This window comes from Eumetopias jubatus, unplaced genomic scaffold, assembly GCF_037043125.1.
Source record: "Eumetopias jubatus isolate StellerSeaLion01/CBP00866 unplaced genomic scaffold, mEumJub1_p1.0 scaffold_11, whole genome shotgun sequence".
NCBI lineage: Eukaryota > Metazoa > Chordata > Mammalia > Carnivora > Otariidae > Eumetopias > Eumetopias jubatus.
Genome location: NW_028274817.1, coordinates 34,379,741 through 34,403,481, shown reverse-complemented (window position 1 = coordinate 34,403,481; position 23,741 = coordinate 34,379,741). Strand labels below are relative to the sequence as shown.

The window sequence follows — 23,741 nt, the reverse complement described above, 5'->3', positions numbered from 1 at the left end:
ATATTCCCCGCCTTTTCTCCAGCTTACACAGCTCCCGAAACTATTCCCTTTCGCGAGCCCGAGACGAGAGCTCTCTCTCTCTGGACGCTGTCTAGATGGTAAGTATACAAAACTGCACACGTGCAAATTCTCTCGGGCCTCCCACTTCTGAACTACATGTTACACACTGTCTACCAAACGTACTGTGCTCTTCAATCAAAATGATCTGGAATATGGAAATGCGAAATAGAATTACGCACGTTGAAAACATTCATGTATATCCAGCTATCGACAGTCCAAGGATTTGTATAAATCCACACAATAAACTTTAGAGCACATTCTGATTAAGCGGTCTTTAGAGGTACTCTCTAAGTGTGTACCAGAGTAGACTGGAGTTTGTATGGTATTACTTAAGTACTACATCATTTCAATAAAAAGTCCCTTTAAAAAACATCCCCCCCAACCCTTGTCCTCACCCTCAAAATAAGAACAAACAAAAGGGAAAAATGATTAAAAGCACTCTCGCTGATAAACTGCAGCTCTCGAACACGCCATTTAGATGAGATATTCCACCATCTCTGCATCAGGCTCTTGTCCCAGGATCTGAATGGGAGCTTTTCTTTCCAGAGTATTGGAGTGGAAAACAGGGCCATCTAAATGGAAACAGGGGGTTAGAAAAGACTCAGGCACAAGGTAAAGACGCAGATTCCTAGAAATCGACAGCTTGGGAGCCATGAGGCCAATGGCGGATCGAGACTTGCCCGCCCGCCACCCCCTCCCCTTGTTCACCTGAGCATTTACTTCTACTGGAAGAATGGCCTTGGCTCATCCCTGTTCCCATCCTGGTGTCCCAAGAAGCCATTGACAGACTCTGCCCTTGTGTCTTGTGATGGCTCCCCTTTAGCACACGGACAACTCTGGCCAAATGACCAACAGTGTCTACGCAGCAGGGTGCCAACAAACAACCTGTAATTGAGGGCAGAGCCCAAAGCTGCCCCGGCATGGAGACTCATTACCTGTCTTATCCGGACTGCAGGTCAAACTTGGTACAGACAAACGACGCGACCCAGAACCGGCAGCTGGACTTGCAGAAGCCTCAGCCGGAGCTGGAGCCGGAGCCGGAGCCAGAGCCGGAGCCGGAGCTGGAGCTGGAGGAGCAGCCACAGCCGGAGCTGGACTTGGCGCTTGAGTCTGAGCCGGAGCAGAAGCCTGAGACGCTGTCGGAGCCGGAGCCGGAGCCGGAGCCGGAGCCGGAGCCGGAGCAGCTGGAGCAACCTGAACAGCCGCGGCGGGAGCAACAGCAGCCGCCGCCGCGGCAACGGCAGAGGCGGCGGCTGGAAGCTGAGCAGTGGCGGCTGGGGAGACGGCAGCCGCGAGAGCAGCAGCAGCAGCAGCAGTTGCCGGAGATGGGGCGGCGGCGGCGGCGGCGGCTGGAGCGGCGGCTCCCATGGTGGTGCTGTTGGTGGCAGCGGCGGCGCTGCTGGCGGCAGCGTTGGCAGTGATGGCGGCGGCAGCGGCCGGCGCGGGAACCGAGACTGGAGCGACAGCTGCGGTTTTGTTCGGTTCGGTTCCCCGGTCCGTCTGGGTGCTGCAGTCTCGGCTGCCTGTCTTGGAGTGAGCCGAGAGCAGGGGAGTGGACGGCGGCACCGGCGACGGTGTGGAAGGGACAGACTCAGCGCGGTAGTCTCCACCCAGGAGAATACCTACGAGGGAAAGCGGGAAAAGAGGTCAGAGAGGTGCAGGCTCTTCAAACGCAGACCTCTGGTTGCCTCTTCTTCCTTGCAGGAGGTTCGGGAGAAACTTCCCCTGTGCCTCCAGAGAGCCCAGGAATCGGTTGGGCAGGCACCGTCCCTCCTGGTGCTCGTTCTCTACCCCAGCACAAGGTATGAAACCTTGAAGTGTCCTGCGAATCTCTTGTGACTCCTGCTTCCGATGGTGACTGACCTCCAAGGAGCTTTCAGAATGCTTCTACTCAGTTCCACTTATTGCCAACATCATCCGCTACCGGATGGCTGGAAAGGATTGGGGGAAGAAGTCTGTGGTCACCGATGAGTGTCATGGTAATTGTGCAACCTAAGGTTCTAATCAGGACCGTGATCCCCAGAATACCTCCTCTACCCAAAGGACGCTGCAAGTCTCAGAGGGCCAAGAAAGGTATTCGAAGCAACAAAAAGACCTAAAATTAAAATACAAAGGGGGCTCTCGTAGGCTCTAAAAAGGTGCCTCGGGATAGCCACGATATTTCTGGGCTTTTGATCCGAGGGGAAGGAATGCACAGGAATGGAATGAAAAAGTACACTCAGTTCTCATCTCAGAACACTCTGGTAACAAAACCCTGCCACCCAGCTCCATTCAGCTCAACTAGAACTCTGAGTCCTCCTATTCTGTGGGGGCAAAGAACAGAGAAAAATCTGGAAGTCTGACATTTTGACCGACGTGGAGGTCACGTGGGCTCTGGACAAAGACAAAAGGTCTCACGTGGCAAGGCCAGATCTGAGAATTTTTTTAAAGGAAACTGAAGTTGTCTTCCTTCCCACCCAAACAGAACTCAGAATTCTTATCTTCTGAGGCCTTGGCTTCAACCGGTGTTCTCTCAGTGAGACGTCAAGAGTGTGGAGGAGCTCCTCTCAGGAGGACAGAAACCCAACCTGGTATATCATCCTCTCTCTAGATTCCGGACCCTCACTCCTTTTCCTTGCTGAGTGGGCACATATCTAAGTCGGGGCTCCCTTTAAACACGTCACTTGCGTTTTCTATTTACCGTCACTTGCATTCTTTATTTACTGTCATTACCTAGGCTCCCCTTCCAGTTCTTGTCATCTCGCTTCTCCTCCATGATGGGGGTGCCGGTCAGGGTGGAAGAATGTGAGAGCAAGCCTGACCCGGCGTTGGAAATGGACATCAGAGACTTTGCGGGTCGCATGGATGACAGCTGCTCTGTCTTACTCGGCTCCTTCCGGGAACGCTGCTGGAGTACTTTGATCATGGCATCCTTCTCAATGATCTGGGCATGGAGGGTCTTAATCCTAGGAGCCAAAGACAGAGAGCGTATAAAAACATTGTCGCCACCTCCATGTTCTGGTCTCACGGCCTGCTTGGACTTGAGCTTCCAGTATCTTTTTGACTGAGGAGTGGTTTAGTTATTTCTGGGGTGTAAAGCAAGGGGCAGTGTGCTACGTTTCTTAAAATGCCTTTCTCCACGCCCAAATGAGTAGAGCAGAGCATCCAGGAGTTGTTGCTTAAACCTCAGGAGGCCAAAGGTAGGTCATGGTGGAAAAGAAGGCTGTAGATGAGAGAGTAGACTGATGTAGTGGGTGCCGAAGTGAGGAATCAGAGTCAATGGAACGATGTATTTAGTGAGAAGATGAGAACTGCGAATGGGCCACAACTGCAGCTAATAAGTAAATAATCATGAGTTTATAAGAGGTATCAGGGGCCCTACATCCAAGTTGGAATGGATATTCTCTTACTGTGTACTCTGCTGTATCACAGGGTTGAAGTCCAATGCTAGAAAGAATACCCCAGAGTGCAAATGCCAGCAATACAGTTCTGGCAGAGGGAAGATGGAAAGCAATTACCAAGGCCAATGGGGAAAGCAAGGTAAAGGTCATTGCATTTCAAATCCCAAGTAACAGGCTGGTAGGGGTGCAGGGGTCGGGGGAAGCTGCATTATCGGGTTTCCCGGTTGTGAATGAAGATGCCGCCTGTCCTTCCCTTCTGACCTATCTGGTCTCGATACCTTCTTCTCAGATCTACCAGGGTCCAGATCAGTATTTTACCTGCCCTCCATGTCGAGGCAGCGCTTGTTGGCCATCAAGATTTCTTCCTCCTCTTTCTGGATGCGAGCTTCCAGGGCCGTGTCATAGCTGGTGTTGGGAGAGTGGCTGATAACTGTTGTGTCCCTGGAAGGAAGATGGCAGTGATGATGACAAGGCAGTCAAACCAACGAATCCTATCGTCTCCCTCCCAAGTCAAAGGTATTGCTGGAAAACAGTCAAACTCATTAGGAATGGTTGGTTTCTGGACAACTTATTGAAAAGAACCTCCAAGAGGTGCCTGGTTGGCTCAGTCGTTAGGCGTCTGCCTTCGGCTCCGGTCATGATCCCAGGGTCCTGGGATCGAGCCCCGCATCGGGCTCCCTGCTCAGCCGGAAACCTGCTTCTCCCTCTCCCCCTGCTTGTGTTCCCTCTCTCATTGTCTCTGTCTCTGTCAAATAAATAAATGAAATCTTAAAAAAAAAAAAAGAACCTCCAAGATGGGAAGGTGCAGCTTTCAGAGCTAGAAGAGGTTTTTGGCATGAGTACAATTGCAAAAGTCAACAAGGCATTCTACGAGATGTGCACAGGCTTGCCTTCAGAACTAGACAGACGGCCTCCCAAAGCCTTCCGGCAGAGTCCCTTCAAGGTTTTCAATCATGGCAAGGTAATAGGAAGATATTTATATTTCCACTTTATATTATTATTTATATTACACATAAGATAGTATCGATTTCCACTTTATTCTCATGACAGTTATAAATGGGAAAAGGCTAGACTTTGCTGAAAGACAGAGAATGTACTACTAGACAGCTCTTGCTATAGATGTGGAACAACAACTACCCTGAGTGCTAGAAACAAACTATAGACACGTCAACAGCGAAGGTCAGCTAGAGCATGCGAGCTGAGTGAGAAGCAGGGCCTTTGAATCAGTGCCACTTCATTCCTACCTGACCTACATCAGAAACATTCTAGTGCCAAATCGAGAAGTCTCTTCCCCAACTACACGACTGTTCTCTTGCCAGAGTCCCAACTGCACGAGGCACCATCCTGTTTCATTTGAAAGTGTCTCAGGCCATTGACTCAAAGACTAATTAATAAGTGGTAAAGTGTGTGTGTGTGTGTGTGTGAGAGAGAGAGAGAGAGAGAGAGAGAGAGAGAGAGCGAGAAGGAGGACGTGGTGCTGGGGAGAGGGTCTAGCCCATGGGTGGCTGATGTCTAAACAGCACAAGTCAAAGATATATGGGAATCCTATATTGTCCTGATAAATGAGGTCACGCATCTTTCTTTAGTTTATTTAGAACTAGTGGTAGAAGAAAAGAAGGAAAGGAATGAAGAAAACTGGATCTTCTTTGAATCACTTGGAGGGAAAAAAAAGGGATTGGGAAGAATATTGATGTAATTATATGGGTCTTCAAGGAAAGCCAACAATAGACCAAGAAAACAATGAACTGGCACAGCTTCCTTATACTTCCTTTGAGAACGAGGATCTGTGGGAGAATTTTCTGCTGGCAGCTAGCTGTGTTCTCTTAGCTTAGAGATTGTGACCAGTGCAGATGGGAAGGAAAGGGCAGGGGAACGAAGAGGCAGAGAATTGGTATTAAAGTTAGGGACTTTGGGTGAGGTTCTACAAAACTACTGTCTCCCCAAATGTTTGTACTTTTATATGCAAGGCTGAACCGATGTATTTGAGTGGCGAAATAACTGGGAGAGGAAGAAGGATGAGGAGCACTACAGTGGCTCGCATCCGTTGCTAAATTCGAAATATTTTAGCATCTCAGAATTCCACACTTGGCTCTGGTGAGTTCACCCGCTTCCGGTCCTACCAGGAATGGCTCTTGCGTTCCAAGGTACCCAAGGGGAAATGGCATTGTGTAATGTGGGGAGCACAGGCTCTGACGATAGACCACACCAGGGTCAAATCCCACTTTCCCAAGTACTCTGCCACTAACAAATGCTATGAGCTCAGGAAATCAGTTAACTCCTCTAAAGCTCAGTCTCCTCATATGCAAGATAGAAATCATCATCATAACCTGTATCTCGTGGCATTCTGGGGGGATGACGTCAAAGTATGCACGTAAAAGACACAGTGCCAGGCACTGGCACTGTAAAAACACTCAACAAAGTTACCTCTTATTTAAGAGAGAAAAGTACCTAGGTAGGAGGAGGGTAATAAACAAGAGAGGATGACTTTAGAGAATTCCAGCTCCGGGATTATATCGTGGAGCCAATTCCTGCAGCACACAGTTCCAATCGGATGGCTGCTTCAGAGCCAGGCCTCTCTAAATAGAGTGCACAGTGTCTATGGACACTGGGGACATGAGCGTACCGTTTGTCACTGGGGGAGCCAGGCCACTTTCGTTGCATAAAAGACCATTTCGGGGACTCAGAGCCCTGCCAGCTAATTGATATGGACACTGTGAGCTCCTAAGGAATGGAGCCTGAAAATGTGGGGCACTTAGTGAATTCCAACAGAGCTGCCAGGACGGCCTTTAACATCAATCTTCCTTCTAGAAGACTGGGGCTACTAAGCCAATGGCTCAGGCAAAAGCAAGCAAGCACAGTGTTGGAAGGAGCAGCTCGACCTAACTTCCAATACTCCGAGATGACCCTTAGGCACATCGGGAGTGAGCTGCTGGCTTGAAAACACCACCTGTATACTCCAAAATGTAGATCCCTGAATTTGACATCCTACATCTAAATTCTTAAGTAAAGGGGTTTCTGACAACTCTCCCCCTCTGGTCATCTCTCTCCTTCCTTTGTCTGATGAAGTTATCCCCATCATGTTGCTTACGTTGTTTTCTCGAATGTCACCCCTGATTTCCTCATTAAAACATCTAGTGTTTTAAACTTTTAAACTTCAAATCCATCTTTTCCTATCGGTAGCATCTGTTTGTTTATTTAATATGTGAACTCGACCGTTGAGTGGAGCACTGTGTTTGAAGTTACTGTGATGCTAAAAAGTGGCTAGACATGCATAAAACTAGTCCCTGACGGCAGGAGACTTGCAAGGCGAGGCAAAAAAAAAAAAAAAAAAAAGTAAATAATTAATTATTACAGAAGCGAGTCTGAATTTTATTCCAATAGGCACTGAAAATCATTAGAGCTTTTTGAGGGGAGTGAAATGATCCAAGTTGTGCTTTAGAAAGACAGCATTATCTCTGGCCGAAATACGATGGGGGGGTGCAGGGAGAATACACTGGACTTGGGCAAACCAGTCAGAATGGTTATTGTAATAATCCCAGCCAGAGATACTGAAATCATGAACCGATGCAACAGCAGGGGGAATGGAACAGGCCATAGGAGGCATAGTTGCTACAACTTGGAGACTGTTTAAACGTGGCTGTTGGAGAGAGGGGAGAATGCATGAGAACTTTGTTGTTTCTAAGTCAAATGACTAGAAAAGATGGCACACCACTCATTTTCTGTGCTAGGAAAGTAAGGAGAGATCTTTGGGAAAGCATTATAATGGGTCTTGATTTTAGTTACATCGGAGTTAACATGTCTTATGAATAGCCATATGACAATATCCAACAAGTTGTTGACAAGTCTAACTTTAATCTAAGGGATGCCAGACTTACTATTTGAAGCTGTAACAGAGAACAAGATAACTAAGACAGAGGGTAGAACGAAGAGACAGCTGAGGATGGAAACTGAGGAAAGCCTACCGAGAAGGAACAGGTAGGCATGTATAATGTGTGTGAGCAGCTTCTTACTTCTGCTTTCCCCTTCCTTCCTTCTTTCCCAGATTTACATCACGTTTGAAGAAGACGTGAAGAAGAGGTGTCAAAATGTCATTTTCAATCCCAGTTCTTCTTAGACTACAAAACATTGCACGTTTGAAGAAGGTTAACAACCTACTTCGGGAAATGCAAACTTGTAAATGGCATGGCTGATCGGGTTTGTTATCTTTTTATATCCTTTTGCTGCTATTCAGAAATATATTCACCATTTGTGAACTTCAATCTGCATTGACAAATCCGTTCTGCTAGGATGAACTACTCGGTAATAATTTCCCTCATCTATATTAAGCATCTAGAGAATCTCTAGGAGCACAGCACCATGGAGTTATAATCTGGGCCATATTATTGTGATTATTTATAGTATTTTTTATTTTTATTTATTTATTTGAGAAAGAGAGAGACAGAGAGAATGAGAGAGAGAGAGAGAGAGAGCATGAGAGAGGGGAGGGTCAGAGGGAGAAGCAGACTCCCCGAGGAGCAGGAAGCCCGATGTGGGACTCGATCCCAGGACTCCAGGATCATGACCTGAGCTGAAGGCAGTCGCTTAACCAATTGAGCCACCCAGGCACCCCTATTTATAGTATGTTTAAGTGACTAAATAATAAGCCTCAAATAGTAACTCTTGAACAGTTCACAATCCCTATATTGCACCATCTTGAAATCTTCATATCTGGGAAGCAGCAGATAAGCAGTGGTGGAGGTGTCAAAATGTCATTTTCAATCCCAGTTCTTCTTAGTAACTGTGTGTGATCTTGGACAAATTATTTAACCTGTCTTTGCTTCAGTTTCCTCATCTGTACAATAGATAATAATACTTATCTCAAAGAATTATTGTGAGGATAAGCAATAATTGTAAAGTACTTAGCACAGCACCTTATATAGAAAAGACTACATGTGGGCACCTGGGTGGCTCAGTTGGTTAAGCGACTGCCCTCGGCTCAGGTCATGATCGCGGAGTCCCGGGATCGAGTCCTGCATCGGGATCCCTGCTCGGTGGGGACTCCACTTCTCCCTCTGACCCTACCCCCTCTTGTGCTCTCTCTCTCAAATAAATAAATAAAATCTTTAAAAAAAAAAAAAGACTACATGCGATTTCTTGCACTGACCACTTTCCCTTTGACAAGGGGTGCTTTGTAGAATCCAAGTGCTAACAGGGGTATAAATTGATCACCTAATAGGTTTTCTCACCTGAGAAAAGACAGTTGTCTGTTATTATATTCAAATCTGTATTTTATTATTCATAATGGCCAAAAAAGGGAAACAATCCAAATATCCATCATCAAGTGAATGGATAAGCACCTGTGTGGTATGACCCAAACTATGGAACACTACTCAGCAGCGAAAAGAAATAAAATACTGATACATGCATCTGCTTATACGAATCTCAAAATAATGATGCCAGGTGAAGGAAATCAAACATAAAGAGTATACACTATATGAGTCCTCTTATACAACATTCTAGAAAAGGTAAAACTATAATGACCAAAAAACAGATGAACTGTTGTCTGGGGCCAGGTTGGGGAGGAAGGGATCAAGTTGAAGGGGCGCAAGAGCACTTTAGAATGTGTCCTCTATCTTGACCGCGGTGGCGGCTCCATTACTGTATACACCTGCCAACGTGCATCAAACCATACACTTGAACTAGGCGTTTTCTTGATATGTAAATAATACCTTAATTGAAAGGATTCTACAACTACCACTGATTCCACCCAAGCAACATCTCCTAAATGTGCAACCTATTATCTCCCTATGAGCTATTACACTGGGAATATATTAAAGTTTGAGATACTAGTGGAATACACAGGGAACCAAGCAGGTCATTAAAATGTGGCACTAGATTCAGGGACTTTGTTATAGAGTAAGCAATCACTTCCCTCTCTTTCACTTCTTCTTTTCTCCTTCCTTCCTTTTTACTTCTTTCTCTCCTTCCTTACTCAAATACATGTTCCTTCCTTTCTACTTCTTTCTCTCCTTCCTTACTCAAATACATGTTGAGCACATTCTATCTGCAGCCAATACCCTAGGCCCTTAAAAATTATTTAGAAAGAAAACAATGTAAAGCTTCTACCACAGAAAGGGGCAAAGAGCAGAACCTTGGTCAAAGTTTTAGGGCTGAGAGGAGACAGAATGGACAGAAAAGGAATGGCAGGACATGTTGGAAGGGAAGGTGGAAGAGCTCACAGGTTCTGAAAGAAAGTTTTCTGAATGCTCCCTTCCAAATTTGAAATCTCACTGAGGAAGGAGGAGAAGGAAACTAGTCTCTGTGGCCAAGCATAAGAGGCATTATCTTCGAAAAAAAAATAGTATAATCCTGGAAATAGAAGGTTCTGGAAGAATTGCCTAGTCCAATTTTCTCATTTTGCAGGAATTTGAACACAATCTCTCAGTTTCTCCTGTGGGTTGGATTAATAGGCATGCAAAAAGTATACAGTCCAGATACACGATGCTTGCCTGAGGAACTAACATAAGGTATTTCTACTAGATGGAAACTGGCTGCTTTTTATCAAATGAAATGATAAGCACGCACATTTTACTAAAAACAGTGATTCCATGGAAACTTTCTACCTGGTGATTTAAAAGAATTTGACTTAAATCTACCTTACAGAAGGCAACAGATGCTGGAAAGAAATCTGTCTGAAAGGGGTTTTCTCCCAATACTCAAAACTTTCCAAGGGGGAGGGAAGGGGGGGCTGTTTCTCTATACAAGGACCCTGGGGACAATGTTCTAGCTTTCCTGCCTTTCCTGACCTGAAGTCTATTCTGGAGTCAGTTTTAGCATCGAACGTCCCAGCACCGAGAACCTTGGCTGTCCAACATTTTCTCACACGGCACACCTTCACGAGTGGTATCTGTCTCGGCTTCTGTGCAATGATAATAGAAATCATCCTGCATCTCCTTTACAGATTTAGGGTTGCCTGAATAACCTTTGTGAAATAAGCACAGGCCACAGGTGTTTTTCTTGGGAGGTAGCAGCCAAAATGACACTTAATTGTGCTTCTAATCTGCCTACAAACTTCCCGACCATCTGCACACTCTGCTACCGCCCTGGCATGTACTGAGCACACCGTTTGTAGAAAACAAAGACAGGTAAGCTTAAGCCCATGAGGACCTCAAAATCGGGGCAGAGGCGATTCCAATCCATTTAAGGTTTATAGAGGATACCTGGAGACAGGTGGAGTGTGTTAGAGAAACGTAAGATGTCTTCCTGGAGAACTGGGAGTAGGTTTTCAAACCACCAGCCCAGCTCTTCAGCACTGCCTTCCCTCTGATTTGGCATGAGAAGGAATCACAGATAAAATGTATTCGCCACCCCCTCCGCACAGCACACACATCCCAGCCTGAACTCTGGCAAGCGTTTCCAGATTCCTCCAGCTTACCATGTTTAGGAGAACATTAAAAACAGCACCGTGGTTCTTAATAACTTTCTGGGTAGAGACTCTATGGGTGCAATGCACTCTGGCCTCTCTCAGATACCCAACTGCAGACCCAGGCTCTGTCCATCTCTCCAACGAGCCAGGCCATCTCCTGATTCAAATTTAGTTTTTGCTGTTGTTTCTTTCTTTCTTTTCCAACTCGCGATTCTGAACAGCAGCAAGACAGCCAGACAAGGTAAGAGCACAGTTTCCTCCAAAGACCAGTGTTTAATGTTTTCATGTGAAAGGGGCAAAGAAAAGAGGTAAAAAAATAAAAAAATAAAAAAAATCCTCCTGCCACTTTCTCTCCCTGACCAAATGGAATGTGACTGTTTCCATGTGATGCACTCATGGCCGCAGAGAACGTGTCCTTCAAATATAGACCTGCTCAAAGGGCAGGGATGGATCCATGTTGAGCACAGCCTTTGGCACACCTGGGGCGAGCCAGAGCTATCGAATGGTGGCACCACTCCTGAGTGACATTTAATTTCTGAGTGGCATTTCTCTGGCGAGGCCTCCACTCCAGTCCTGGGGCTCAACAAAGAAAGCTAGACACGTGGCTGCAAGAAGCCGTGGCTCTGGTGGAAAGAGGTATGCGAACATTCGTTGATCCCACCTGCAATGTTTCTGGCTCCCGAGGAAAGCCGAGCTAGGATTCCGGTAAGTTCATAAGTCAACATTAATTTTCAAATTTGTGACCCTCTGCCCTCACAGTCCCTGCTTCACCAGATGAAAGAAAACACATTTAAGCAGAAATTGGGGAGCAGGGGGGGCGGGGAAGAGCATTACAGGAAAAACAAGAAAAAACACTGAAAAATCCTTTCATCAGTCACCTTTCTGTTCTGCCCCCCCCGCGCCCCTCCCCCACCCCCTGGGCCCTTCAAGCAGTGACTCTGGCCGCCAGCTCCTTACCTCTGAGCAGCTACGGTTGCGGCAGCATCTAGAGCGAAATGTCTCATCACGTTCTCCTCCAAATACTTCTGCTCCCACTTAGTCATATCGGCTTCCAGGGCCAGGATCCTCTCCTCCTTCTCACGGAGGAGCTCCATCAACGCCGTGGCATTGTATTCGGAAACGTTGGTGGGTTGAGAGTTGCCCTGGCGCTGGTTGGGGAGATGGGGGAGACCCCTCAGGTTAGTGCAAAAAGCGTGGTGGCCGAGTCCCATTCGAAGAGCCCCCCATTCTTGGAGAGGATTACTGCCCCAGCCACTTCAGTTTGGATTCTGATTCAGAAGCAAAGGAAATTCAGATTTCCTCCTAAGGCCCAGGACTCTCAACTTTGGGCTCGCATAGGAGACTCCTTTGATCAGGAAAGAAGCTTGTCATGTCCAACGGTCATGCTGCTCAGAAAGCGGATTGGTGGCTGAAAAAAAAATTGCTATCCCTGTCTGCCAGCATGGTACACAACAGAAAGGGACATTAAAAATCTAGGATTTGGGCCCTACCTTGCTCCTAACTTGTTGTGTAGCCTTAAGTGAGTCATGCAACCTTCTCTGCGTCTTGATTTTCTCCCATCTAAAAATGAGGAGGGGTACGGGGCACCTGGGTGGCTCAGTCAGTTAAGTGGCTACCTTCAGATCAGGTCATGATCCCAGGGTCCTGGGATCGAGCCCCACGTCAGGCTCCCTGCTCAGCGGGGAGTCTGCTTCTCCCTCTCCCTCTGCCTGCTGCTCCCCCTGCTTGTGCTCTCTCTGTCAAATAGATAAATAAAATCTTTAAACAAATAAATAAATAAAAATGAGGACAGGCATGGTCGGATGATTCTAAAGACCACATCCAATTCTAAAATGTCTAAGAGTCTATTTACACAGCATCTTCACTTCTTACAGGGTCTACTGCTCATCTGAAGATAAAAGGCATGAGATAATAGGCATTAAGGATTTTTCTGGGACAGGAAGCTAAGGATACCGACTTTGTCTTTATCGTGAGAAGGCAGTCTGGAAGCAAGGTCAGGTGGGACGGGAAGACCAAAAAGATGAGCCAAAGTGTGGTTTTTGTCTTCACGTCAGACACCAAATGAAGCATAACCAAACCAGGAATGATCTCATTTTCTCTAAGTTCTCCATACCTGCTGAATCCTGAGGGACTCCAGTTCCCTCTCTAGCCGTGTCCGGAGACGATGCTCCAACTGCTCGCGTTTTTCACATGCTGCCTGGAGCTGTACGAGGGCTTGCTGCATCTTCTCCACCTTATCCACATACACTTGCTTCTTTTTCAGCTGAAATTCCAGGGTGGGAGAGTTGCAAGATGGAATAAAAGAGAACAACGGGGTCAGTTATGCAGCCCCCAAATCCAGCCTTGTGTTTGGATCTCTTTCTGTCCAGCTCCAAAAAAAAAAAAAAAGAAGAATGAATGGCAAGAAGGTCCTTCATGATGAGTGGTATGCTGCCTTGTATTTAGCATACAGAGAATGTGACGAGGAAGAGGAATTAGGAGCTCCCTTTTATTTTTGCTTCTTTCCCCACCTCTCTGTCTTCCCCAGACCTATTTCAATCAGCGGAGTCTGTTTTAGATGGCAAGCTTTTAATATTATTAAAACAATAATCCTGATGGGAAGGTCCTCACCTCTGCTCTTCTTCACTCTAAACTGGAATACTCTGGGGGCAGCGATATCTTATTTTGGCCATGAGAGAAATTCTAAAAAAATAAAATGGGGGCTCTCCAGGGAGAAAACCTTAATTTGGTATGGAAAGGAACCCCGCCCCCCCCGCCCCCTGCCATATAGGTGTCTCCTCTCCAAGCGACAGAGAATGGGTGCTGAAGGTACAAGGAAGCCAGAATTGTCTTTTTGAAGCCTGTGGTCCTTGTAATTACCCACTATGGTCATCGTTGCTCTCTTGGACAGTTTCTGCTTCTCAAAAGTGAAGCTACCATACAATGGTTTTAGAGTTTTTAATCTCCTCATTGACTAGCACTGCCTCACTAGATATTTATTAAAAGGACACAGGTTATTTGCAACTTCGGCCTCAGTCATGAGCCTGAGTGGGTAACAGTGGGCCATAATTTCTCAACTTTATTCTGGGACCTTTAAAGATATCTAAAGACTCGAACTAATGAATCGAATCTAAGACAAAATGAGTCAAACATGATTCTTCCTCTTTCCAAGCCTATGAGCCATAACTAAAAGCAAAGGGGGAAGCAGGTGGGGACGAAGAAACTGAGTTCTTTGTACCCTTGTAATTCATAAGCTAAATCCTCGCTCCCCTGGAACGGAGGAATGAGGAGGATCTCGGGGCTCTTTGCAGAAGGTGTACACCTCCCCAACACTTAAGAAGACAGGTTTAAGTGCAGCCTTCCCAGCTTGTTAGTCAACGAAGAGGTTCTGCTTTTCACCATATTTGTGGGGTGTCTCTCGCTAACAAAATCAACCCATGGAGTCTTTCTCAAGCAGAAATTCCTCCAAGCCAGTCACATCTCTCACTATCATTTTCATGGAAGCTGAGGTTAGGGATACTTTCACTATTAAGATCCAAATTAAAATATTATTGATAACCTTGTCAAAAGGAAATTGAAGAATTCAGCTCAACTCTAACTTTTCAACAAATTCCCAAGCCCTTGAGCTACCTAGGCAGAGAGTTGCAATGTTAGACGTTACCCAACGTTCCCGCCTTGCCCACCCCCATTTAGCTGGGACCAAGCCAGCAGGACCAACCCGCGACTCCCCCCATTGCAGAAACCAGGTAACTTCTTAATGGTAATGATTCCAAATCACTGCTGTCTAGAAGGTCCAGTCAGACAGCAAAAGCCTGTGCTGAACTGTCCTTGTTTCATATCTGTCTTCTCCCCAAATCAGAATTGCTAAACTTTATCTAGGTTGCAGAAAACCTATCTTATATTTTCCCACCAGACCTGTGGTATGCTTTGCCTAGGTGACTGAGGAAAAGAAAACTTAAAAATTTTTTTGCCTATACTTTCTTTCATTCCAAGACCTCGTTCAATTTAGCCTTGTAAACTGGTTGAGGTGAGTTGGAAGTCTACATGTTTTTATCTACTCGACCTTTCCCTAGGAAATAAAACAAACAGAAATCACCATTCTCTTTGTCTCAGTAAGCTTACACTTTTCTTTCCTGGGATGGGTGACAATTTGTAACAACAGTGACCAGGGCAATGAATATTGTTAGGCCATGGATGTCTCTGCCTTCCTATTTGCTAAGCTTTGAAAAACTGGAGAGCAGAGAATATTCTCTATCCTCACCTTTTGGGTTCTATAATCCTCATGAGCTATTTAAAGGTGAATGCATTTATTTGTGAATCACTCTGAAAATCCTAAGAGAGCAGTGCAATGTTAATGCAGAGGATGTTAACTATAATTACTCAGGCGTACAGCAGTTATACTTAAAGGCAATTAAAGTGAGCATGCAGTTCTTGCCTTAATGGTAAAGTACTCTGGTGTAAGCACAGAGAACTGAAAAAGCAGCAGTCCAGGGCTAGGTTGCTATCTCCATGTCTTCCCTTTCTTGAGAAAGGAAACCTTAACATCTTAGCAAAAGCATCTCCAGCGGCAGGAGTCACTGAGCCAACTCTCTGGAAGGGAAAAGCAACAAACGGCCAGGGACTTTTCTGAGTTGGCTGAAGAGAGGCATGCAGGTCAGACGACATCCACAAAGCAGGCCGAGAGAAGTCCAATTATGCTTTGTCACCAGGATGATTGTACATAAGGTACCAGGACCACTGCTGCTGGCATAATTCTCTTCCTACGTCTTTTACAAGAAGAACGAGGATAGCTCACCCATAAATACCAGGGTCACCTAGTAAATGCTTAATCCCTAGATAACTTGTGACAGGAAAGGACAACTCTAGGATGCTACCAATGCGAGACCCTATAGATGAAATCAACAGGTTAGCTATATTCTAAGTTACGTACTCTGTGTTTTCTAGAGCTCATCTTTCTTTCTTTCTTTCTTTCTTTTTCTTTCTTTCTCTTTCTTTCTTTCTTTCTTTCTTTTTTTCTTTCTTTCTTTCTTTCTTTCTTTCTTTCTTTCTTTCTTTCTTTCTTTCTCTCTCTCTCTCTCTCTCTCTCTCTCTCTCTTTCTTTCAGAGAGGGAGGAGGAGGGGCAGAGGGAGAAAGAGAATGTTAAGCAGGATCCATGCCCAGCGAGGAGCCCGACACAGGGCTCGATCTAATGACCCTGAGATCATGACCTGAGCCAAAATCAAGAGTCAGATGCTCAACTGACTGAGCCACCCAGATGCCCCTAGATCTCATCTATATTTAGAAAGGACCAAAGGTCTATATGGTTTATTAATTCCTCTGCTATCATTATATGCTTCACTTTTACCTTCCTCATGATAAATCCCCTTTTCTTTTCTGACTCTCCTCTGTATAGTTATCTCCTGTGCTAAGTTCCTCAAATGTTAGATCGGTAATGAGGACATTCTGAGTCCCCAGCTTCACCTTCCAATGTCATCAGAAATGTCAGTGGTTCCTTCTTAGGTAAAGAGAGAGGCCACATAGTAAAGTGGTTATGGCTATGAGCTTTGGCCTCAGACTGATTTCAAATCCTGGTTTTCCCACTCACTAGTTATGCAACCTTAGGTAAGACACTTAATCTCTCTGAGCTTACATTTATTCATTCATCAACAACATGGAGATGATGATGATGTGATATATCTCTGTAAGAATCAAATGAGATAACACATGAAGTGCTTAGTAGACCACCCAGGACAAAAAGTACTGTTCTTTTTTCTAAAGAAAAAGTTAATGCCAAATCACACATGCTCTAATCCTTTCAACTTGGAACATTCATGCCAGATAGCCTTGATATGGTTTTCATTGTTTCAATAACTCTCATTATCACATTAGTGTCTAATTAAGACAAACCAAACAGACAGATAACAACAAAGAGAGAAACAGATTGATAAATACAGAGAACTGGCGGTTGCCAAAGGGGGGAGGAGTGGGGGAATGGGCAAAATGGGTGAAGGGGATTAAGAGGTACAAACTTCCAGGTATAAAATAAGTAAGTCATGGGGATGAAAAGCATGGCATAAAGAATGTAGCCAATAATATTGTAATACACTTATCATGGTGAGCATTTTATCATGTACATAATTGTTGAATCACTGTGTTGTACACCTCCAACTAACATTATATGTCAACTATACTTAAAGATAAAAACACTTAAAGACATTAAAAATACAGCCATTTTCCCCTAGGAAGACGTATAAAACTAAGCCTTGGGGCAGTTGGGTGGCTCAGTCGGTTAAGCATCTGACTGTTGATTTCAGCTGGGGTCATGATCTCATGGTCGTGAGATCAAGCCCCACGTTGGGCTCCACACTGGGCGCTGAGCCTAATTAAGATTCTCTCTCTCTCCCTTTGCCTCCCCCCAACAAAAAACAACTAAGCCTCAAACACTTCATATGACAGAGCTTCAGATATTTTCATCTTCAGATATCTTTATAGGACAAGGCCATTCATTGGCAGTACAATTAAAAGCAAGCACTAAGTAGCTGCAAGGACACCATATTTTCTCCAAATGACCTGATTTTGGGGGCACCTCCACTTTATGAGAAATAAATACTTTACTCATGGTCAACGGTACTGTTGAAAAGGCAGAGCACATTCCCCACCACACGCATGCAAGCACACCATGAGATATTTCTACTTGACAACAAATGAAAGGTAAAGGAACAAAGCGGTAATCAGGATACTTGGATTCTAGTCCTAGCTCTGCTACTGATGGTAATTTGCTTCCCTGTTTTCGGCCTCAGAGTCCCCATTTGTTAAAAATGAGGAGAGGGCACAGTCTGCGTGGAGCACTGGGTGTTATGCACAAACAATGAATCATGGAACACTACATCAAGAACTAATGATGTAATGTACGGTGATTAACATAACAATAAAAAATTTTTAAAAAATGAGGAGGGTTTTAGGAGTCAGCCAAGCAAACTGGTCAGCAGCAGGCCAAATCCATTCATCCCCATCCACGTACATACTGGTTATAGATGCCTTCTGGCTAGATTGGCAGAGCTGAGCAGGCCTATGGTCTACAAAGCTGAAACTATTTACTATCTGGTCCTTTGTAGATAAAATGCCAGACCCTGGAGTGATTTTCAAACTATTCTGTGGAGTGCTTCAGAGGCCGCTATGGTGGGTACATTGTATCAGATGGCTTCTCTTTTATGTGTTTCATATATTAGAGTTCTGTGTAAAATTTAATTTCCAAAAAAGATTACTACATATATACTATATTACCTCACTCCATCATCTTTCATATTTAACTCTTCAGCATGGTTAAATAATTTAAGGTTCTGAGGACCCCATGGCATTTCATGCCTCATTGCCTTTGGGTGTGGCATTCTCTCTCTTAGGAGAGGACCACTGACCAGTAGGTTTTAAGAAGTTAAAAAAAAAAGCTACATAGGCTAGATAGATGGTCTCAGATGATCTCTGATAGTCTTTCAATTCACAGGTACTTTATGGATCTGCTCTTCCCCTTTTCACCTCCAACACGGACCAATAACTAAGAAAGGAGGCAAAATGAAATCCTTGAATTCTGTATGGGCACATTCTTGGAGGTAAAAACAAAATAGAAGTTGTGCCTCAGTTTGTGTGTATGCACATGTAAAAGGCAGAACATATAACGTGTGTACTCTCCATAGGATCCTAGATGATTTGTTTTTCTATGTCTTCAGTATTCATGGAAGTGAAAGTTCACTTGAAAAGTTTCTAAAGCCAAGGTGGTGACTCAGGTCTAGAGACGAGTACCCATGCACCTCTAGAAGAAGCCAAGTAAATCCATCATTTAAACCCAGTTCCCTCCGGATATTCAGTGAATAGGGGAAATCATTCTATCCATTCAAGTTTTCTTACCAAAGGTCAATTTTCAAAAGCTTGTCAAAGCTTCCCTTCCCCTGCTTTTTTTTAAATTCTATGTTCTCCTAACGTGGTTCCTTTAAATCACTCTTACTTTCTGTCTTGATACTTTAGACCCACCTTCCCTTCCAACCCCATCCCTACCTCTTGCTATACCACAAAGGTCTAATCTACGATAGTTTATTCTTTTGCCTCTATACCAATGGTTCTTAACCGGGAGCTATTTCTCCCCCAGGGACCATGCAGCAATGTGTGGCGACGTTTTTGGCTGTTACAGCTAGGGGTAGGTTGCTACCGGCTTCCTGTAGGTAGAAACCAGGTAGACTGCTAAACATCCCACAGTGCACAAGACAGCCTCCTCTATTACTACCAGTGAAGAACTATCTGGACCCAAATGCCAATAATATTGAGATCAAGAATCCTTGATCTAGGGCGCCTGGGTGGCTCAGTTGGTTAAGCAACTGCCTTCGGCTCAGGTCATGATCCTGGAGTCGTGGGATCGAGTCCCACATTGGGCTCCCTGCTCAGCGGGGAGTCTGCTTCTCCCTCTGACCCTCTTCCCTCTTGTGCTACCTCTCATTCTCTCTCTCTCTCTCAAATAAATAAATAAAATCTTTAAAAAAAAAAAGAGTCCTTGATCTACACTTCAGGACTACTGGAGATCTCATTCATGCCACACTTTCAACAACTGCTTATATTCACATTTTAATGTTATCATGCTCTCTTTAGTCACAGACCTCTAGCTGAGTGCAAGACTTCTCACTCTGACACTTAATGTGTCCCAGACTGCTGTCATCATTCTCCAAAAGGCTATCCTTTTGATAGTTCAGTCATTATCATTACTTACTCTATTTTTCAGTCTCAAAATCTTGAAATTATTGTTCTTCCCTCCTTCCTCTGTCCACCATACCCAATCTGTCACTATTACTATGTGTTACTTTTAACACATCTCATATTCTTTTGTTTCCTTATATTTTCATGGCCTACATAGTTTTTTTCTTTAAAGATTTATTTATTTACTTTAGAGAGAGAGAGCACGAGGGAGGGGCAGAGGGAGAGGGAGAGAGAATCTCATGCAGACTCCACGCTGACCATGGAGCCCGACGCCGGGCTTCATGCTATGGCCCTGGGACCATGACCCAGGCCGCAACCAAGAGTCAGATGCTCGACCGACTGTGCCACCCAGGTGCCCCTTTGGCCTACAGAGTTTCACAACTAAGTTACTATAATAATAACCTAATTTCACAACTAAGTTATTATAATAATAACCTAACAGATCTCCTTACTTTCAGTTGCCCTCTCCCATAAGCACATGTACACAACAGACACACACGCACAATCAGTCCATCCTATATACTGTGGCTGTAACAGACTTCCTCAAGTAGTACATGATGGCACTGCTTTATTTAAGAACAAAGCAATCTGCTGCTAGCATATCCATTCCAGTAGTATTGATTAGGTACCTACTATACCCAAGGCACCTGTATACCTCCTCTCTCACTTTGTTAGGTCAGAGCTCTTCTCTCTCATCCGTATCTCAAGCTACTTGATGCTTTTCATTTCATCTCCCGTCTGCTCTCACACTGTCCCCTGTCCAGTCTAGATATGACTCTTAAAAATGCTTTTATCAAAATGTGGCTGCCTCCCTACTGCCTTAAAATTCAACCAGGCCTACCTCGCAAATACTCAATCTTTGTAGTAATCTGATCACTTCTTCCTCTTTCTTTCTTTCTTTCGTCTGATCATTTTTTCATCCCTCCTCACCATATCACTAATCTCTCCAGGAGTTTTTCCTTTACTAATCTTATCTGATCCTGATTGCTGCTTTTCTCAAAAACCTCTCATAATGTGTACTCTACTAGCAGTCATCGTAAAAGATTTTATTCATGTGTGGATTCATTCATTCAACAAATATTTACTGAATGCTTATCATATGTCAGACCCTATTCTACATCGGAGAGCAGTAGTGATATAATGGGAAGCAAGACAAAGTCCCTGCCCCATTGGAGAGCAGTATCCCATAAGCCCCATAAGGGCAGGGACCTTCTACTCCTTTGCATCTCTGAGATTCTAGTTCTAGTTCACTGTTCACTACCCTCTTGGTAACCAGTTAATATTAATTAGCTGTCAAACAGAAGAATAAAAATGAGCATAGCATAGTTTAGCTGTAACACTACAAATATATGAACAATAAACACATACATTCATCAATGTATTTACTTTGGCAAGTCAAGGGTTTCAAGTCATTGTGATTCAGAGAGAAATTTTTAGAGGGGAATCATAAAGTGGGAAGAACAGCAGAAAGGCAATCCAATGAAGAATAAGGCAAATATTCTTGAGCTCAATCAATCATATTTTTCCATTGCTCTTCTGCAATAATTTGAACCCATTCCCAAGCATTTGGCAGATCTCTTAACCCCCTTCTGACTCAGGAAAATCTGATCCCTGCAAATGAATACCACGTGATGGCATCCCTTCCCCTTCCTCCAACAACTGTGGACGTCTTTCAAATTTATTTTTTAAAAGATGGCTATATACAAAATTACTTCTAGGGCCCCTAAAGCTACCCATTTACCTCAGCCATTTGCAAGGAAGTCATTTAATCATTGACCTTTTCCATGTATGCACAGGAAAAACTGAGAGAATCAAGCTCTGAGAAGTCGCTCCATCTCTTTTTGGGGTGGGGACACAATTTCTTAACATATTGGGTGGAGCAACACCTACTTCAAAAAAAATATGTTGCCAGGGCGCCTCGGTGGCTCAGTAGGTTAAGGGCCCAGCGTGGAGCCTGCTTAAGTGGACAAAGCATAGGGTAGGATATTTTGGAATTAAGAGATCTGGGTTTTGTCCTAGATTTATCACTAACTGTATAATCTGTCTGCACTTTAATTTCCTAATCTGTTAAAAGAAGACAAAACTTGCAAGGTTCATGGTGGGAGATATAATAATAGATGTGGAAATGTTTTCAAAAAGTTAAAAAAATTACATAGGGGGTAGGGATGAATAAGCAGAACACAGAATTTTTAGGGAGTGAAAATACTCTACATGATACCATAATGGTAGATACATGTCATTATACATTTATCCAAACCCACAGAGGGTAGAACACCAAGAGTGAACCCTAATATAAACTATGGACTTCGGATCACTGATGTGTGAACATAAGCTCATCAGTTGTAACAAATATGACCTCTCTGGTGGGGGGTGTTGATAACGGTGGAGGCTATGCAGGTGTGGGAGCAGGGGGTAGATGGAAAATGTCTATACCTTACCTTTTATTTTCCTGGAAACCTCAAACTGCTCTGAAAAAGTAAAGTCTTAATAGATAAAAAATACACAGATGGCTAGGTAGAGGGGGGGTAGGCTAGTATTACTGGCTGGACGAACACCATCATAGGAACACACTTCATTGGCTACGAGACACTAAAACTAGTTATACAGAGCTAAGTCCAGTGCCATAGAGGACATCCTTCACTGTGTTTGATTTTCATCTTCCCTTCCATTGCCACAACTCCACTCACTATGTCACAGATGTCACAGTTCCAGTGTACTTTCTTTGGTCCTCTCCTTCGTACAACTAGTTCATATGTTGCTCCATGACCCTTCAGTGATTTCTGTGTGATCTGAGTTAGTCTTACTCAGGAGCCCCTGGCTCCAAGTAAGAGTTCCCTCTGAAGCAATTTGGTAACACTACCCTGGTATTAGCAAGCTGCCTCTGTCCATTGCCAAGAGGCTGTGGTCCACTGGTGGATATTAAAAGAACTGAAGAGTAGAAACCACCTCTAGAAACTTGCTACCAAGACAACAGAGTTCATTCTGTTAAGGAGGCTAAAGAAATTATACAAGGCTTCCAACTTGGGAATTGAAAAAGTGAAAATCACAGGAAAAACTGAGAAAATCAAGCTCTGAGAGGTCGCTCCATCTCTTTTTGGGGTGGGGACACAATTTCTTAACATATTGGGTGGAGCAACACCTACTTCAAAAAAAATGTGTTGCCAGGGCGCCTCGGTGGCTCAGTAGGTTAAGGGCCCAGCGTGGAGCCTGCTTAAGATTCTCTCTTAAGATTCTCTCTCTCTCTCTCTCTCTCTCTCTCTCTCTCTCTCTCTCTACCCCCCTCAGGCTCTCTCTAAAAAAAAAAAAATGCTGCCATAAATATGGGGAATGTTATCCTTAGATGAAATGCCCTTCAAATAAGCCAATAATCCATCAGCAGAACACCTTGGAAGATTCCTGGGTAGATAACGTACTTTATCTGAATTCCTATCAACACTCTAAATGCGCACATAATTAGTACCCTCAGACCTTCCATCCACATTTATAATCCATCATAACTATTGTGTGAGTTTTACCTACTCACACAATATGCTATTGTGTGGAGATGATTTTGGATGAGACATAAATGTCTATGCCTAGCACATCTCCCTCTAATACTGGGAAAGGAGACTAGTTATGGTACTGTGTGGGTAAGTGTGACAGCAGAAAACTGTCCATCTCCAAAAGCAAAATGACAAATCAAGTAAGCGGCAAGGGAATTAGAAATAAGAAAAACTATCAGCCGTAAAAGATTAATGGTGGAAATGGAAGGAAAGCATACGAATTTTGTTTTGAAGAACCGAGTGGAGTGGCAAAAGGACACTGGAAAACTCACTGCCTTCAAGAGTTTATCACTGTGATGTCTAAATCATCGCCAGCCACTGCAGTTCAGAAAAGGTTAACACTTGGGCCTCTTTTCCCTGAATCTCCGTGGCTGTCATTCTAGCCTAAAGCCAAAGAACGAGGCTCACTGGCTTTTTTTTGTCAGCCCTCCCACATTCCGCTCTCTCCCGTCCAGTGCACTCTGCTCAGTAAGCAGCCCACCCGCAGCATCTTCCCTCTTTGATCCTGCCAGGGCCTTTTTCCCACCATGCCTGAAACAATTACCCAAGCAGTGGCTCAGCTCTGGATCATGATAAGACAGTAGCCAGCCAGAAGCCTGGGCTGCCTTGAGCCTTGTGAGTGGATATGCCAGGCATCTGTCGAAACTCTCCAGTGA

General features: G+C 44.4%; 1 protein-coding gene across 1 annotated transcript in view; it reads right to left on the bottom strand.

Moving 5' to 3' along the window:
- Window positions 1-534: 534 nt before the first annotated feature.
- The window catches only part of AMOT (angiomotin), a 43,762-nt gene continuing 20,555 nt past the window's right edge, over window positions 535-23,741 (bottom strand). The window contains exons 6-11 of the mRNA XM_028092283.2: window positions 12,959-13,108; window positions 11,803-11,993; window positions 3,759-3,881; window positions 2,773-3,005; window positions 996-1,682; window positions 535-632 (exon numbers count right to left, since the gene is read on the bottom strand). Of these exons, the coding sequence (XP_027948084.1) occupies window positions 535-632; window positions 996-1,682; window positions 2,773-3,005; window positions 3,759-3,881; window positions 11,803-11,993; window positions 12,959-13,108 (1,482 nt within the window). The remainder of the gene's footprint in view (window positions 633-995; window positions 1,683-2,772; window positions 3,006-3,758; window positions 3,882-11,802; window positions 11,994-12,958; window positions 13,109-23,741) is intronic.